Source organism: Chanos chanos, chromosome 8 (assembly GCF_902362185.1).
Source record: "Chanos chanos chromosome 8, fChaCha1.1, whole genome shotgun sequence".
NCBI classification, from domain to species: Eukaryota; Metazoa; Chordata; class Actinopteri; order Gonorynchiformes; family Chanidae; genus Chanos; species Chanos chanos.
In genome coordinates, this window is record NC_044502.1 from 35,096,653 (window position 1) to 35,115,880 (window position 19,228).

At 40.5% G+C, this 19,228-nt stretch overlaps 1 protein-coding gene across 1 annotated transcript; it reads left to right on the forward strand.

Annotated features, from left to right (window-relative positions):
• The first annotated feature begins 1,574 nt into the window (after positions 1–1,574).
• trmt11 (tRNA methyltransferase 11) lies at positions 1,575–13,128 on the forward strand. The gene is made up of 13 exons (XM_030782599.1): positions 1,575–1,652; positions 1,903–1,968; positions 2,078–2,151; positions 2,294–2,375; positions 2,482–2,574; positions 3,011–3,145; positions 3,360–3,516; positions 4,738–4,818; positions 4,990–5,154; positions 5,795–5,867; positions 6,186–6,320; positions 10,928–11,048; positions 12,985–13,128. Exons 1-13 carry the CDS (start codon positions 1,575–1,577, stop codon positions 13,126–13,128), a joined length of 1,404 nt encoding a protein of 467 aa, XP_030638459.1.
• Positions 13,129–19,228: the final 6,100 nt, after the last annotated feature.

Below are 19,228 nucleotides of genomic sequence, written 5' to 3' on the forward strand. Positions count from 1 at the left end.
GTACGCAAAACAACATTGTAGGTAAATTCATTAAGTATTCGTTAATACGCCACTTTTTCCTTTGCTCGCTGTCTACTGAAGCAGGGTAATGACCACATGGTTATCCCGGCCCTGCCACAGCATTTCCCCGTCAAAGTGCACGAGCCCTTGTTTCCGAGCGCGTAGCAACACCCCGACCACTTTGTTAGAGATGGTAACGTAATGCTCAAATAGAGTTCCAAACTCGACAGCTGGCCTCCCGTCCTTTCCACATTCTCCGATTTCTCTTATCACCTGGCACAACTGCTGAACCTCCCCACTGATGTGAGAGTGCGCATCTTTTCCTCTTTGCTCTGTTTTCGAACCTTCCTTGGGTCTGCCATAGCCTTCTTGTCCCCGCTGTAGCTGTGGTAAATGCGTCCTCTTCTCGTTACTAAAAGGATTGTGCCTCTGATACTCACAGTGATCAACGGACCATTTCTGCCAGTTCTCTTTCAAACCTTTAACCGATACCACACAAACTTCAGCGCAGTCATCGCATTGGTTAGGTGTACCGTTTGTTTCCATAGTGGACTGTTTCTGGGTTCACAAAAAAGACGGGTGCATTCACAAAGTTCTTCACTTACACACATATTTCTGTGGGCAGAAAAAAACGAATGAGTTACCACTGTTCACACCGGGTTCCGACGATTCAGCTTAAGTGCAGAACTACAATTTGTCTATAAATCAGTTAAAGACAGTTGAGTCGAAGTCGACTCGATGTGAGTGAACATTAACCAAATTTATGAGGTGAAAGCAAAAGTCATAGATCTCAATTCTCAACTCTTTGCAATAGCCTACTTATAGAACCTACAAAACACAGGTGATTAAAATATAAATATAAAAAGATTTTCATTGCGACACACGTCTCCCAAATGGTCAAAAGCACTGGTCGGTACGTGAAGTTATGACTAAAATTCATGGCATTTTATATAACTATAAATGGTTGTGTTGCCCTGTGATACTGACTATGTGGTTTCTTTATTTTCCAACACCAAGACCATTCTGGAAAAAAAACAACAACGATTAAACATTGCAACTTACCCGCATTGTTTAGATCTCACATGAGGCTGATGAACACTTGATACATTGTAACTTCATTGTATGAAACTGAAGCTAACAAATTGCAGGTACAGCAGAGGACAGTTTACTGGCCTCTGGGAACATAATGAGTGACATGTACATCAGCCAATGAAAACGCGAGGATGATGCACAAACACGTGATGTTGATCCTATAACGGGCAAGATTTCACCACAGTGTAGTCCTTTAAAGCAGCTTAGAGGATAAAATTTGGCTGTCATAACTTGCTGTATTGGCTGTTTTCAAACGATTTGTACATTACTTACATGAAGGATGATATTTTAAATTGTATTTTATTTTTGCATCCAAAACTGAGTTGACATTTAGTAAAACGCGCACATATATAGATGAATGAACACATGTTTATCTAAGAACAGTGATCTAATCCATTTAAGGACACATTGTGAGCATCATATGGGAACTGAAACGAAAGCACATTCGTTCCTATCGGAACTATTTACTGTAACAGTCAAACATGGCGCTACACTGTGGCAGATCATGCCGGCAGTATCTGCTACATTTAGCACACGATCATGTTGACTTCAGATTACCGGTATGGACGGAAAGGCCCTCATTTATTTAGACTTGCAGTTCTTAAAAAGCTTTTGTTATGAGACATGATAAAGGACGGGAGTTAAGGCTTCCAGTGATGTTTGTTTGTTTGCAGAAAAGCTTGTGGTACCAGTGATTGTTTCTTGTTTACACATTCTGGATCAAATGTACAAATTACTACAAGCGTAGAAGATATAAAAGTTATGGATGTAGGACTGTAACGTGAATATTGTCTGAAAAATGTATTCCAGGAGATCAAAGCGTTGCTGTCTCTTAGGGGCCGACAGTTTGATCCGTCCGAAAACTTCCAAGAAAGGGTACGCTCTTACTGAAGTTGAATTATGTCTTTTTCAGTTTGCTTGGTATCATACTATACTCTTACATTTTCCGTTTAACTGAATGAATGAATTAATTTAAATTTTGTAGTCTCCATTTTGGCGACTAAATGGCTTATCGGAGGATGACGCGCGGAGCATCATGAAACGAACAGTGTGCGGAAAGTAGGTGTGGGGCTTGTACTGTGAGGGTAAAACAAACAAAAACAAAACAAGTGTCATTTGGTTCGACAGTCGATAATCATTTACTCAGAAAGTGTTGTTTGGCGTGTGCAATGGTTGTTAAAATAGTCTGGGTACATTCAAGGTCTGTCTTTGAACTTTGGGGTCATGGAGCAACACAAACTGAGCTGAAGACATCCCTGTTAGAGTACCCGGCAGAGAACATGGTTTGTGATGGCACAATATAAAGACTTTCTCACTCTTGTCCATTATGCATACGTTTTTTCAGCTGATTTTTCTGACGTTGTCTGTTTGCTTGTCTTTCTTTGACAGGCTCCCTACCTAAAACAAGAATCAACATACAAGATTAATGTCTACACATTCAACAAGACATTGTTGTTCAAAGATCGAATTGAAAAGATAGATGTAAGATGTCTTTGGAAATGTCTTCATCTAGTTTGTTATTAACACTTCTCCACCCACCATTTGAGCATACTGTAACAGTCATAACCCACCTTATATAAATGGTCATAGTCCTGCTTAACATCTCGATAGCAGAGTTCATTCCTGGATAGACACCAGGTCCACAGAATTACAGTTGCCTATCCCTGTCTTAGTTTATAAACATATAAACAGTATGATTGTCAAGTTATTCTCAGTAATACTCAGGCAATAATAATAATAACAGTTATAAATTATGGGGTAGCTCTGATATACTTAAGTTAGTTATACTAAATGTTAGTATAGAACATTTACTTTGCTCAAACAAAAAAAAAAAACTTAATAGCTCAGCAAAGTTACAGTATATTGCACAGTTACATATCTGTCAGGTTTCGCAAGTTATCCATTTGTGTATTCAAAGGCTTTGGACTTCCTACCATTTGAAGGGAAGGTTAATCTGAAGGATCCAGATCATGTTTTCTGTTTACTGGAAGACTATGGCTCTGACCCCAATGACATCCCAGAGAAACCCTTGTATATGTATTTTGGTAGATGGGTGAGTTCTAATTACGTTGAAAGCAAACTGATCAATTTCTCTGTCAACTTATAGTTTGTATAACTTAAAAATGCAAAATTAAGAATAACGTAAAAAAAGAAATTATATAAAAATTAATCTCTATGTCATGTAATAAGTACAAAGATTGGAACTGAATCATAAGAGTGACTGAAATTGTTTTATGTCTTGTGGGATGAAAATCAATTGCTCTCAGATTGCAGATGGCCAGAGGGAACTGATTCGCTCTTACAGTGTGAAGAAGAGACACTTCATCGGGAACACTAGCATGGATGCTGGCTTATCTTTCATAATGGCCAACCATGGCCGAGTGAAAGCCCATGACCTGGTATATGATCCTTTTGTAGGAACAGGTGAGCAAAACACTACACCCTAGACATGAGTGTGACTGTAGAACAGTAGCTGCCAAACTCCTGTCAGGACTTCAAACCAATAGGAATTTGTCTTGTTTGATTAGTGACCCATTGAAATAATATAAAAGTTTTAGCGGACACAGGCCATGGTACATATTTCTGTAATCGATATATGTGTTTTTTGTATTGATGTATGTATTTTTATATTACACTTTAACATAATCTCTTACTAACAGAGTTAGATAATAACCATTAATATACATTTATTGAGTTTTCTTTAAACTGCGAGAAGATGGCATCTTTGGTGTGGGAATGAAGCAGTTGCTGTTGTTTCTCATTCTGACTGAAAGCAGCTCTGACAGGCATATGTTGGAAGCACTGGAGAATATCTTGACGTTTACTGATTTTCATTCTTTCTTAACAAAAACCTAGAGTTGATCCTCTTGCCCTGACATTCTTTTGTCTAATGTGTCAGTGAAACAGCGAGCTGATCTCAGTTTTATCTGACCACCATTAGATTCTCATTTCCTTCACCTCTGATCTAAAAAAAAAAAATTCTATTCCAAAATCATCAATCAAGTTGAGCAGGAATGTCTGTGTGGTATTTGATTGCATGCTCTTCTCTCAGTTGGAGCTTTGAATGGGTATTTTTTTCTTAGCATGCCATGATGGTTGTCCTGCTGCCAAGCCCCCTTTCACACATGTCGGCTGGCATTACAAGTCATAGTGGGGAATAAGGTGTGAGATCTGCTCACCAGATGTGATGATTTATCACCCACTTCACTCAGGGATTTGTGCACGTGTCTTCACCTCTCTTTCCCCTGGCTTTCTCTCTCCCCTCTCTCTCTCTCTCTCTCTCTCTCTCTCTCTCTCTCTCTCTCTCTCTCTCCCTCTGTCTCTCTCTCTCTCTCTTTCTCTCTCTCTCTCTCTCTCTCTTTCTCTCTCTCTCTCTCTCTCTCTCTCTGAATATGAGTTCCAGTTTCAGCAGTGTTTACAACTAAGCGGAAAAAGTCTGAAATCAAAGTTGGCAGAAACACTGAAGCCATCTCAAAGGTTTACCTAGAAAAAACCCCCCAAAAAACTGTGGACATTACTTATTTCTTTGTATTCCCCAGCAGGTATATTATCTACCCAAGAGCTGTTCTTTCACAGATCATGTGTTTGACTCGATACCCAGGTCACCTCTCTCACCTATATTTGTGTTTTTCCTATGTTTTGCAGGGAGCCTCCTGGTGGCGTGCTCTCACTTTGGGGCTTATGTGTGTGGGACAGATATTGATTACAACACCATACATGGAATAGGTAGTTAAAAAACATTGTAGTATAAACGTATAGAGCTAAGGTATATGTTAACGGTATTCACAAAGCAATATTTTTGTATTTTTTTTGTGTGTGTGTGTATGAATTTGCATTTATATCGGTGTGGACAGATAGTTTGGTAGAGTTATTAGAATAACTTTGGTTGAATTTCAGGTAAGGCCAGCAGAAAGAACCAGAAGTGGAGGGGTCCAGATGAGAACATTCGAGCCAACCTGCGGCAGTATGGTAAAGAACACCTCTATGTGGACGTCCTCGTGTCAGACGCATCCAAACCTGTTTGGAGGAAAGAGGCACTATTTGATGCCATCATCACAGACCGTATGTTCATTTTATTTGTTTTTGTCCTGATTTGAGCATCAGTAGTTTCCTCTGTGTAGTGGGCTGTGTGTGTGTCTGTGTCTGTGTGTGTGTGTATTGTGTGTGTAAATACTGCCAGTATCTGTTTTTATTTGAATGGGACTGGAGGATGTGGTACCACACATATCTGTTGCAATGCTACACAATGACAAGTATTGGGGAAGACTGTGATGTCATTACATTTTTCAAAATTTATAAATACACTTAGCAGTTCTTCAAGGTCTTCAAAGTCAGTATATCAACAAAGGTTGTAAATTACACTGAAATGAGACACATAACAGTTTATTTGTTCAAGCTTGTTCCACTATTGTTCACGCTATTTATGTTACTTAGATGTGATTTATAAATTTGTTTGCGGGCTGTTTTGGAAAAAGCCAAGATATACACCTGCCATTTCTCACAGAGCAGTTTTTCAATGCATGGTTTTTTGGGAAGTAAGAAAATATATGTCATGTAATGCTCTGAGGAGTGGTCTTGCCAGATAGTGAAATAAAATAATCATCTTGGCATCTGTGGTTGTTAAGGTCAGTTCTCATTGCTCATGTCAAATATAGGCAATATTTTCTGCTATCATAAGTCTGTCTGCTTTTTTCTTCCCCAGCTCCATATGGTATTCGTGAGTCAACAAGGAGAACAGGTTCTCATAAGGACATTACCAAACCCCCTGATGACTTGTGAGTCTGTTGCCTTTCCTGTTTACTTCCTGTTACAGTGCTTTTATAGTACTTTCATTTTAAGATTTGTTCTGTAAACTATTGCCCAGTTTAATTGCCACTATACTAGCATTCTGTATTCAGTATTCCAGAGGAACCTATGGTATATTCAGTAGTAAAAGAAGACAGGTTAGTGTCTCCTTTTCACTGGACCTGCAATTTTTAAATCAAGGGCATGATTCAGTTGTTCAGAGGTTTCTCAAGCCAAATGTGACTGTCTCTATTAAAACTCTGTTGTTGTTGCTGTTGTTCTTGTTGTTAATATGTTTGTCATTTCAGCTCTGGAGAGAGTCATGTTCCAGTTTCCATGGCATACCATCTGAGTGACATCTTCACTGATCTTTTAAAATTTGCTGCTCAGCACTTGGTCCTTGGTGGGCGACTAGTATACTGGCTTCCAGTCTACAGACCAGAGTAAGTAAAATTATAGGACAGGATAGAGTCAAGGCTGTTAATTTACAAGGCCATGTTTGATATAATTGATGACTGTGTCCTAAATACCCACACTGGTCTTTAATGGCCTTGTCTCTCTACAAGTCACTTTGTATTACTGATTACATGACATGTGCCCACACCTGTTTTTGAAACTGACGTGAGTGCTTAATTAGGGGTTGATGGTAAAAACCAGCTGGTTTGATTGACGTAAAGATGAAAATTTAAGGGCATGTCAGAAATTGTACACCAGGGGGCGGCCTAGGCTTCAGTTTAGCCATTCAGCTTTGAAGTCCATTGCTAAGCCGCTTGAGCTAGACACTATGCCCTCGACTTTGCGGTGGTCTGGCCTGCTGGGGCTTGCTCCGCTGCCTGAGGAGAGCAGAGTGAGGAACAGGTGTCCCCAGGTGGTGGGATATTCCCTTGTGCTATCGCTGACCACAGACAGACCCTCTCCACAGACAGCGCTGACCGCAGATTACAGGCTTGGAGAGAAACCATGACGAAGAAAGTTTCTGTGATCTAAATTACAGCTCCTTTTCTCTTCAACGATTACCTCATGTCTGTGACGCACACCTTAGCACCGGTAACAGAATTTCCACCTTCGTCAGGAAAAATCAGGATCACAGGCTAGGCATATTCTGCTGACTAAGCGTCAGAAAGGATCTTTAGCTGACCTCTTCTCTACCACTGAAAAATAAGTGTACGTGAAGTATTTGTTGATTCAGATGATAGCAGGAGACTCAAACAGTCTTAAGCTCTGAGAGCATCTCACCCATGCTGCAGCCACACTTGACCCCATCTCATCTGTCTGACACATTCAGGGCACTGTGCCAGCACAAACTCACAGTGTGTGACAAACTGACATACAGACTAAACAGAGCTGGCCTCTGCAGTCTGCTCAGGATTTGGGGATAAGGTTGGTATCTGCTTACCACTGACCTGAATGTGTGGGGTGCTCTGATGACAGACAAAAATGGGCTTTGTCCAGACCTATGGGAATGGAACTGGAACAATTAAGAGTGTAGTTCTCACTGGTAGCCATGAGTCCAATCTTTACTTTGACCACCTTCCTCAGACTGTTATTGTGCTTCAAAGACACGGGGACATGTAGTCCACCCTCAATGTCTTCTTCTAACCTACATGTCTTTGCAATCATTCGCTGTAATTTTCACCGTGTGTCCAATAGGGGGTGCTAAAACTTGGTGCTAATTAAGGATGTGTTGAGTTGCTGTCTGACAATGAATCTGGATTGAGTGTTCGTGTAGCAACACTCTTGTTTATAAACATTGGTGTCAAAGGAGGGGACGACTGCCACAGGAATCCAGAGCTGTGGTGCCGCTCAGCCTTTAACAGTCGACAGTGGAAAACGGCGCCTGGGTCACCCTACAGTGCATCACGGGCCTGGAGAATGAGGTCATCGCCTACTCTCAGCTAATTAAAAATGCTTCCGCTGTTGTCAAGAGCAATGCCTCACCCGTGCCTTCGTTCCATTTTAACAAACTTTGCGGCTTCACGAGCTCATTAACATTTAGTCTGCATGCTTTTTCAAATTGTGTGGTGTATGTCGTCATTTAGAGTGTTTTAGATGTTCCAACCGCTGCGGTTTCGTTTCCTCTGCCTTTGGGGTGGCAATGACTGAAATTATTACGGGCAAAAATGTCATTACTTGAAGCTTTTTAACGAAGCTGAACATGCAGCTCTGTAACTGGTGGTAAATTGGGTTTGAACCCCCAGGTTGACGGCTGGGGTCATTTTAGCTGTATGCCACTAGGGAATACAGGAAATCCGCTGCATATACTTTGAGCTTGGATTACACATTATTTTACCTTCACGCTGAGAGCATTTTATGCCTGCAGGGTGAACGGGACTGATGTGTGGTTTAATTTCTTGGTTTGGTTCACTTCAGGCCTTGTGAAATAAGATTCTGTACCCAGACAGCCGCCCCCCCCCACCCCCCTCAAAAAAACCCCACCTGATTTTGCCTAAAAACCAGGCATTCCTAGCTGCATCTCATCGAAATTGACTGCATTAGTCTACCAAATGGGAAGTGATCTCTCGTCATTCAAAATGAACCAATCAAGTATAATGTTGTTTTCAAAAGAAATAACCACACTCATTCTGAAAAATGGGCAAGGGAATCAAGTGTCTTTTGCAAATTTAGGTTTGATAATAGCCCATGAAGAGAATGAACCAAGAGAGTGCCCATATCATTAGCACCTACATTCTCCAAAATCCCACACTGGCACTGAGGCTTCAGCTGTGTATTAGATAAAGCAGAAAATCACTCATCATAATGAGTTTTAAAGTGACTGGTGGTAGGACCACCAAAGTAGCTGGAAACACATTAGCAGTAACAGTAACTGCAGTTGCACCATAATTGAATTCTTTGCTGAAACGACAGACAAAATACATCTGTAAACAAAGAGTAAACAAATACAGTAGTTACAGTAAATTGTAATGATTGTTCTTTTAAACACATTTAAAATGTAGCAGTGTGAAATATAATCAGAACAGAAAAAAATCACAAATAAACACTGGTTTATGTAGTAAACAAACCAGGTGTAAAATGAGCCCCAGAAAAGAAACTTTTTAAGATCAACTTGTGTGTCCCTTGGCATAGGTTCTGTAGCTTTCCGGAATGTTTTTAGAGGGATGCAACCATAAGTCTATTCAAGTATTTCTACCACAAGTAACACTCTTTTAAGTGTTCAGTTGGTTGAAGAGCTTGGGGCAGAGATTGCCTCGACACAACAGAGCATACACTGAGCTCTCTTAGCCTTCAGGCTTGTACATTATCATCCTGGAACTAAGCTCTTCCATCAGGATGGAAATGCATCCCCATAGGCTTAAAGCGATCACTTAGAAAGACTTACTGTCACTGACTTTTACCTTTGCCTTTAAAGGGTTGGGCAGACCTCAGCTCTCATAGGGAAATGTGCCTACACCACTAGACCAAAACTTTTTGCCATGGAAAACAAGCACTGGATTCTGTAGGTTTTTTTGTGGCCACACATGTAGTCTTCTGTTTGGTCAGGGAGAGGGATGTCTCATCTTACCTTATGACCCCCCCCCCCACACTTCCTGTTTTCTCCAGTGTTTTGCTTTGTTAAGTCCTCGATGGACTGTCCTTGATGAGACGGTCTGTTCACACCCTAGATTTACCTTCAGCTGACTTGATTGTCTGTTTTGACTTGTATCCTGAACCAATGTTTGAACATCACAGTCAAGGAGTGTGTGGTGTTGACTAACGTTGGCCCTAGTTCATGATGTCTTTCCCTTAGACTTCCATACCAACATCACCTTAGCCACTGTTCTTTATGAATCATCAGTAAGTTAAGCTGTCTTCATCTCTCAGGCTTCTGCAAAACATGCCCCAGCAGTCACTCCTCTGCCAAAATCTCAAGAAACTCTTCCCCCATGACTGGTGACCCTGCTTGTGTTGGATTTTCATACGTAACATGAAACGTGTTAGGATATTAATTGCTTAGTTAGTCGCGGAACCGTACCTGTTTAGAGGCACCTGCTTTTAATTTACTTTATCCATCAGTTATCCAAATGTCTCCTTTGGTCTAATTTAGATGGTTACCTTGAAGTCGTACATGTCCATTGAGAGTTGAGCCAGTTTGATCGGAAGTGAGACTTAGCAAATTGTTCTTTCCATAGCTTTGAAAAGTTTATTAGTGACAGACACTGCACCGCATCCGTGGATAGTAAACAAAATAATAATCTTGCCCACATCTGTATGGTGGTTGAGCAGTGTGGCTTTGACATAAGCAAGTAAATCACAGCGACTAAATCACAAAGTTTGGCTTAATTTGCGGCCAGTGTGGGACTGTTAGAGTTGTCGTTTCTTTTTTATATATTTATTGACTGAAATCTTTTGATGAACTCCTCCAAAAAGGACTTGGTTCTTTCTGAGTCAGCACTGTCAGGATGTGAAAGAGGCTGTGAACTGAATGTGTTCCACCAGGGCTTCAGAAAGCACTTTAATGCCAATGTCCAGGAACATAGCATGTTACTGGTCGGTTTTATTTAAAGGAAAAAATGTTTTCCAGATTTCTGTGGATAACGTTCTGAGGAGATTACGCATTTCGGAGTTCACCTGTGACTGTAAGAGGAAATGAAAAGTGAATGGAGACGTAATGGAAAAGTGGGCAACATGAATTCTAAGATCATTTCATCAGAGGAGGAAGTTTAATTTGTTTGTTTGGTTCAATTTGTTTGTTTTTAGCTAATTAAAATGGTAAACTCTCAGTAAACCGTTTTCCTCTGAGTCAAATGACTTCATTTATCATTAGTCTCCATAGGAACCATTTGTGGGTTTTCTTTCTTTTTTTTTTTTCTCTCAAGACAAATAAGTTCTGGGTTAACTTCAGATAGAGTAATTAATGCTTCTTTTTTTCCATTTTTGTTTGTTTTGCTTTGTTCTCCAGGACAGGGGATTTGGGCTCATTTAGGTTATTCATTTATAAATACAGAAATCTTAAGACACCATGTTGCCTTTGGAACTGGATGGTGATCAGTTCTCTGACTGAGCCATGAGTACTGTTTCTGCTGTCAGTGGTTAACTCTATGTTGGCCTGCAGGTACTGTGAGGAGATGGTGCCGATGCACCCATGTCTCACTTTGATCAGCAACTGCGAGCAGACCTTGTCCAGCCACACCTCACGACGACTCATCACCATGGAGAAGACCAAAGAGCCAGAGGTAAGTTTGTCTGTGAATGTGTGTATGTGCTTGTGCCTCTGCGTACATGATGTGAAGAGGGGCTGAATTTCTTTGCATATTGAACCCATAGTTTCAAGTGAGATTGGCTATGGTATGCACAAGAGATTAGGCTAGTTTATGCATACTGTAACTGATGGCGTGTGCCCATGAATATGTTTATATTGTGTGTGTCCGTGTGTGTGTGTCTGTGTCCATGTGTGTGTGTGAGAGAGAGAGAGAGAAAGAGAAAGATTGCACACAGTACTGGAATGGAGAATGCTGATAGTGCTTCAGGCTTGTAGAAAACCCCACCATCTGGCTGTGGTTGACTCACTTTTTTATACTACACTTTAATGACTTAATCACACATTGTATGGAAAATAATCCATCTTTGGATTTGACAACCCCTTCACTTCAAAACCCCAAATTGTTCCCATAAAGGCTTTTTGTGAATCACTCATTCCCTTACACACGCACACACACACACACAGACACACAGACACACAGGCTTTCTGTATTATCTGTACTGACTGACATGTGTCTCCAGCTCTTGGAACTCCAAATCTGGAACAAGTATGCCATGTAAAAACGTCATATCTATAGTTAACATCTTTTCTCACATTCCTCTGTAAAGTCTCTCTCAGAAGGAGACCCCAGATGAGGTAGTAAAAATCAAATTAAAGCAGGAATTTCAGTCTGGCTTGTGCAAAACTGACCCATCTCCAAACGTTATCCATGCTCAGATGTGATTTTGGCCTCGTTTCTGTAGAGATAAATTGAAATGAATAAATAAGTAATGTGGCAGCTACTGTTTTTATAGAAGTCTCAGACTACTTCCTTCAAAATGTTATCATTTTTTAATAATGTTGCAACTGGAAACTTGCTCTACTTGTTTAAGTTTAAGGCAATTTTAGAGGTTTAATATTTGCTGTGGTTTTATTGGATTTAACACAGTTATGGTTAATAGTCAAATAGTTCATCATTTTGAGTTTTAATATATGTTAGGATAAAAATGAAAACTGCGACCTACATTATGATCCCGGAGCACTCAGAAGAATTTCTCTCGCGTAGCATGGATAGTCACACTACTGCTTGGAACTATGTGTATGATGACAGATCCACTTTACCTGTACTGACAAAGTCCAGTAAAAATGTTTAGAGTAGAGCAGAATCATCGCAGGCTCAGTGCTGTCAAACAACACTCAGATCTGCAGAGTGTACTCAAAGCCCCATTTCTGTCCTCCTCGGCTTTCGGTCGTAGAATTTTGGCAGGGATGTTCCCACACCCCTCGTGTCCTCATCTCCCCTACAGACATACACTCTGGAGAATTTACTTCCCGATCTCCTCCAGCACTTACCTCTTATATTCTCATGCCCTAGGCAGCACATGTATAACAATTAAGTAGTGTGTTGGTTCAAACTTTGGCTTATATTATGTGGTTTGGGTTTGAATCATCCTGGCAGTACTGTACGTTGTCTCCAGATTGCCAGGCAGAAGGAAGCAGGAAGGATAAGTGGTTCAAGGGAAAAGGTGACATTGAGTTCTCGCAGTCTCATGGCTTAGTCACTTCCAGCTCTGCGGTTCCTCAGCGCCTCATTAACGTGGAATGGTGCGCTTCCGTCCACCTCAGCTGCACTTGTCCAACCCTGCTGAAGGACCTGACTTTGCCTCGGCCAGGAAAAAACTAAGGAACTTAACACTTACCTCAGTTGCTCGAAACTGGCGATCAACTCATTTTTGAGTTATGCCGCTGTCTCATTTGAGAAGTGTATAGTCTTGTTTACCTTAGATGCTGTGGCTGCTGGTTTGAATGAAGAACTGCATTTTGTCAGCGACGTGGGACGACTCAGGGCAACTGATACTATAAGAATAGTCAGTGCTAAGAGTTCATGCGTTTAAAGTTTAAATGTTTGATGTTGTGTTTTATGGTTGCAGGAGACAGATGCACTAGCACACCTGGCAGACCCACGTTTCAGGCCATACCAAGGCCACAACTCCTTCAGAGAGAAATACTTCAGCGGCCTTACAAAGAAGAGTTCAAGAGAACACAGCAAAACCTCTTCAGACGGAGGAGAGTGACTCATCAGAAGAATTTGAATATGCTTTCCTGTTGTCAGTGTCCTTTGTATGTGTGTTAATTTAAGGCTCACTGTTTTGATACTTTAACTTTTCGAAATAAACAACTTCTTTTATTTAATTTGTTTTATTTCAAGGTGTGAAAAGACAGAAGAACTTTTGACAGTCTCAACTTTTATTCAGTTGAGCAGTTTGAAGTTAAGCAGTTATATACATTTTCTGTATTAAAATGGTTCGACATGGAGGACTACTGTAAATCGTGTGCCTGATACATTTTCATGTACCCGAGACTGTTCAGAAACAGGCGCTGCTGTGTTAATGTCAATGAATAATATAAATGATCCGCTGTTGATATAGTGTGGTGACAAGTTGTCACCTCTGCAGCAGCAAAATGCCCTTTTTTTTTGAGTGAACAAAAAAGCATTCAAAATTTTGAAAATCATTTATGAGTTGTAAATGGGCCAACTTTTACAGTGAATATTTGAAGAAATCAGTCACTGAATATTTAATGTTTAATGTGTAAAATGTCAGAATTGAAGAGGATATTAAAACAATTTGTCTGTTTTCTAAAGTTTATTGCACTATAGAGGAGACATAGTTTTGGAGCATATTTAAAATATGATACAATCTTTAAAATGAGCTTGTTTTATCCTTTATTTTAATCCATAGCCATTACCACTATGATTATAAAACTTTTCCAAATTGCATGGCCTTAAATAGGGAGAAAACATGTACATGTATAAAGCCCATCCACTGCATATTAAAAAAGCAAGAATTTAATATAGCGAAAACACTAGTGACCCACTGTCTCAAAGCCAGCTCTTTCCCATGTCTGATTTTGCCTGTTGCTATGTGACCTAAGCAAGTTTGTTGTCTTCTAAAACTAAAGTATTGTAGCCACACAAATGAGAAAATAATGTGTTAGCTAGCCAACTGAAAAATCTGTTCAGCTGACCATCTCTTTCTCACTCACAGGAAATCCTCTTACTCACAGTCTCTTCTGGCTGACAAGTCCAACTGACTTCTGTTTTCTTATCCTAGCTTCCTAGTGACAATGTGCCTAAGACAGCATGGTTTTCATTTACCGAGCTTAGCGCTTTGTGATCTAGCCAGTCTTCAAACACGAGGTCTTGTAACCAGTTTGTGAAAAGCAGATTCAGGGGACACAAATGGTTGGTTTCCTTTGAATTAAAACCTCTGAACAGCAGACATTTTCAATCAAAATACATTTCAGTCCAGGACTAGGCCTAAATCTGCCCAAAGAGGCAGCATACCTAACGTAATGTAATCTCTTTATCTTTTGCTTGAACTGAGATACTAGCAGAATGCTTTGGAAAGTTCATGTTTGAATTCCATCTTGGATCTTAGAAGGGCTGGATTTCCTCTGCAAGCAAGTGTGTAAAAAGGTTCAAACTGACTTTCATCAAAATCAGCTCATTTGAAAACATTCACACATGTCCGCCCTAGCAAATGTTTTCAAATGAGCTATGCAATTGAAATGGAGTGCTCAGGAGCAGCCAGTCTAACTAATAAACAGCAAAAACAACAAAGGCTCAACCTCCTTCACTTCCAGAGAGACTTTTTCGAGAGAAACGAGTGAATGCCTCTTTATTTGATGCAGATGGTGACTAAAAATATGGCCTCGATCCATCTATCCAAGCCAAGCCTCCATAACAATAACCATAAAAGCCTCCCACCTTTTTCCTCAGAAGCTCCTCAGTATGACTGCAGCTTTTGTGCTAATCGACCGCAGTTTACATGTGAACGTGTCGTTTTTCATTCTCAGACTCTCCATCTTCAGTTTTCAAATGCGTGGTTATCAATGGGCTTAATGGCCATAATGTTCATAATGTGTATGGGACTGTATTCCCTGTGTCTTTGGTGGAGACACCCCCTTCCCCCTGTCGCCTCAACTTGAGTAAACAAACAACTTAAGCAAATGAATTGAGTTCCACAAACCTGTTATTTTTACTACTTTCTTTGTGTAATTTTGTCACCATGAAGCAACTGAGCATTTTCTCACAAATTTCCAGTGTGGCTTTAATTAGAGAGTAGTTTCCTCCAGTATTGTCCAGGCAAAAGTAAATACAAAAACCATTGTTTTCCCTGATGATAAGAAATTCTAAGCCTTTGCTTTCAATGAGCTTTACCAAGAAGGCATCAAGAGTGAAATTGTGTCAGCTACGAACAATGCAATACAAGAGAGTTCATTTAAGATGGTTCTGTGAAAGACATGTCAAATGAAAATGACTGACTGACTTAAAGAGGTGAAGATCAGGTGTATGTGGCACTTAATTATCTGATACTTTTGAATTATTCATCAATTCTAGACACATTTAACATCCCTGAGATTATGTTGTGATGAGAAGTAATAAGATACATTCCTTGTGTGTGGACAGAATGTCTGTGTCACATAGAGGATTAGACTCTTCTCTTTGGGACCAAACGGGAAGAGGCTTGTCCTTGTTACGGAACGCTGGCTTCTGATTGCTTATGTGTGTGTTTGTGTTTGTGTGTGTGTGTGTCTGTCTGTGTGTGTGTGAAAATGCACTCAACGCTGAATCAGACAAGACCCCTGCTTAATGATTAGCAGAGTCGGTCAGGAGGCAGGAGGAACACGCTCATACCGTCCTGTCTGGTGAACACTCCAGAGATTCGGGGAGTTCAGCGCTAAGGAAAAGTAATTAATCCAGATTCTGTAGCTCTGACCAGATAATCTCCAACATCTGTTGACTGTGATTTAAACCATGTGAGGATATTACGAAACAAATGCAAATTCATCCTAATAACGCATAGTGACAGAGAGAAATGGAGTGTGCATGTGTCTGTGTGTGTGTGTGTTCTGTGGTTATGTGCTTCAGCCTATGTAGTAGCAGGTGTGATGCACCTGTTCTGTGCTTCAGTAGAGGAGTGCACACCTGCAACATTTCCCATACACCCACGACCTCAGATCACTTAAACTTCCTCAACCCCCTCAGTTTATGATGCGGACAGTAAGACGAGAGCATGTGTTTCAGTGAAAGAAAGAATGAGTTGTGCAAACATTCGTTTTGAAACAAGAAATCGCTCAAAATTCAATCTCTGAAACTGATCCCATGGGGCATCATTTAATATTCTTTCTTCATCAGTAATGTGTTTTCAGTCTCTGTAAGAATCATTTATATAAAGTCTCTTGATTTTAAGGGACTTTTTTTCAGAGTTGAACTTAGTGGGTCAGAGTGTTTTCCTCTGTTGTGCCCTTGTGCTAGTCAGTGTGAATATCCTCTTGCTCTCTTTGTCTCTCTGTTATCAGCATTCTCTTCCTCCCCACTGCACACTCCACAACATTTGAGGCCCTTTCTCACTTAAGAGGGGAAAGACTCCCTCTCTTCAAATAGGATACTACTAGATGACAGCCTAGAGTGCTGAAGATATCCAAAATGAGCCCCGAGCTTTATTTATTTCTCTTTGAGAAAGCGCAGATGAGTGTAGAACACATGACACGGGTTTTAAAGATAGGAGACTGGAAGTGGACAGTGTCAGTGACCTGGAAACAGACAGTGTCACTGGCCGATCTGTCCCACAACTCGAAACCCCAGTCCCTTATCACAGGCCTCTTCTGGGTGGCCTTATATGACTTTAAATAATATTGTTACACAAGCTGTACGTTGACTGTCCCATTAGACAATTGTGTCCTCATGTTTCAATGTATCATGCAGTAGACCATATCATTAGCTGCTGTAAATTTCAAGTCTTAATGGTTTGCAGCACACCGGACGTCAGCAACATCAAAATGTAAGTCAGGCATACTGAACATTAAGCATAAGAAGTGCCACTCGCAACAGCTGGAATCAGAAGCCTCGTGAGTTTTTGAGTGAACAGTGGAAAAAGTGGCTGAAACTGTGGCCGATCGTTGCAATTAGCTCTCTCTGCATAGCTTTATTAATGAAATGAACCTCAGTGTTTGGTTCATCACACCCCTTTTTAATGACTCTGAGATGCCAACTGGGCAAATGAGGTGACTGTGACACAATCCCAAATACATTTCCTGTTAGACACAGCAAAATAATCATATTGCTTACAACAGAAACCAAGGATTGTCCTATGTAGGTTTTTGGATGTTTTCCGTATGTTGGGGAATTTGTGACACAGTGAGAAAAATGTCTTTGAGGTCCAGTCAATTTTCATGGCCCATTTTTCATGGAGTCAGTGTGAACTGACAAACATAATTTTCTTAAATGTGATTGCCTGTTCTTCTTTGAATTCATTTCATTTTGATCAGATTCATATCAGCATTTTTTGTAAAGCGTCAGACGTGTCACTGTGTCGTACGACAAAGCCGATATCGGTCGCGTCGTGAATGCACTCTCGCCTCCCGTAATGTTTTTCAGTTACTGCTTCAAACGTACACATCAGCAAATCCTCAAGAAAATGTCATCTTTCAGGATGAAATAATTTACCTCTCTGGGTTCTAAAGTGTTTACTGAGGGGGTCGCTGGGTTTGAGTTTCAGCGACGCGCCTGATTGCACACGGGGAGGGTCTGATTGGGGTGTAGGGGTGCGTGGGCGTACGGGGGCATAGCCGCCAAACCAGGCTCTCACGGCTCTCTTCCTCACTGGAATGTGCTGTCTATGAGGGTGCGCGTTAGCGGAGGCCAGGAAATATGCATGGCGCTGAAATCTTGTTTTTCTCTACCCCCGGTCCCTCAAAGGCCATCACCCCTATCAAGGTAGATGGATCCGTGCAGGTAAATGTGGCCCGTGGAGGCATTGTCTGGATGACGCAGAATCACACCTGTCTGAGGCACACAGGTGAGGGGGGCTAAACAAGCCTGCTGTGTTCCCACTCGCTTTGCATCCAGAGCCTACAGCCCAGTCTAGCCGAACTACATCAGAGCCAAGCCAAGAAGAGGGCTTGTCCTCAGTGAACCCGTCTAAAAGGTTTGTCTTGGAGAAACTGTCCTCAATGTTGAGCAGATAAGACATTAGATATTTCTAAAAACCAGAAGGATAGTGCAAGAAGAAGCCCTGAACAAACCTGATGGAGGTGTAAATATATCTTTCTATCTTTCTACTGAATCAACAGGAAAATGAATTCATTGCCAGGCAACGCATCAATTGTCTGGTAATAACTAAAATGTGCAAGATATAAAAAGAATACAACATTTTTGGTTACCTTTCTTGATTCAGCTGTAATAGAAACTGCCCCTAACACTTGTTGACTTATAGGCTTCTTAGTCCATGGAGTTGTGAAGTTGAAGTTTTGGTGAACTCACAGGAAAAAAAAAATCAGAATTCCTTTCTTTACCTTCTGAAAGAGAAGGAATAATTGCATGAATTCTGGAGTAAGGTAAAAAAATGATTATGTGAAGATTTACTTTTAAAAAAAAAAAGAATTCTTTCTAGTACTGGGATCAATGGCATAAAGGGTTTGTCTTAAGTAAAAAGTAATAAAAGGAGTGTTTTTAACATTTTTTAACATAATTTGGTTATCTGTTAAAGACACTGTCCATTTCAAGCATGCAAAAATACTTAATTCAGAAAACGTAATGAGTATATGTTGCTACGCTGGCTGTCTTCATTTCCAGAGCCATTGAAACTTTATGGTTTGCTTTTAATTATTAGAAATGGCAAGGCTAAAAACAAACTGACGATGGTGCTGTTATTCAGTGAAAGATACAGCTTGAGTTTTATCAAAACAAACACTTCACTGTGTAAACATAACAAAAACATAACAAAACCACAGTCATATTATATCAATGATGGGATTACAGTATATTTAATTTTAGTTAAGACCATATTAATCTTATGTTCATGCGAAAAAATCAAAGTTAATAGAGGCTGCTGTATATTTATATATAGTTACATTTTTATGTATTAATTACCCAGCTTGATAGAATTAAACAGCTTAAAATTCAGCCCATATTCAACTTCAACTAGCTCGTCACAGATCTACGTCTGACACAGGTGTGGTTACAGCATCCCAGTATGCCACAGCTGTTTAGGAGCAATGCTGCTTTTTGTCCTAAGGCTCCGATCTGTTCCAGCTGTCTATGAATTAGTGACGATCTGACCTCAGAGCCAGGATAAACACACAATGAGCACAAAAGAAGAGGAGGCTACG

What these genes read in the sequence shown, in the direction of transcription:
- trmt11 (XM_030782599.1), top strand. Translation starts at nt 1,575, where the DNA reads ATGGCGCTACACTGTGGCAGATCATGCCGGCAGTATCTGCTACATTTA. An exon ending in CCGAAAACTTCCAAGAAAGG is followed by an intron (nt 1,969 to 2,077) that starts GTACGCTCTTAC and finishes TAAATTTTGTAG; the next exon opens with TCTCCATTTTGGCGACTAAA. An exon ending in AGTACCCGGCAGAGAACATG is followed by an intron (nt 2,376 to 2,481) that starts GTTTGTGATGGC and finishes TTTCTTTGACAG; the next exon opens with GCTCCCTACCTAAAACAAGA.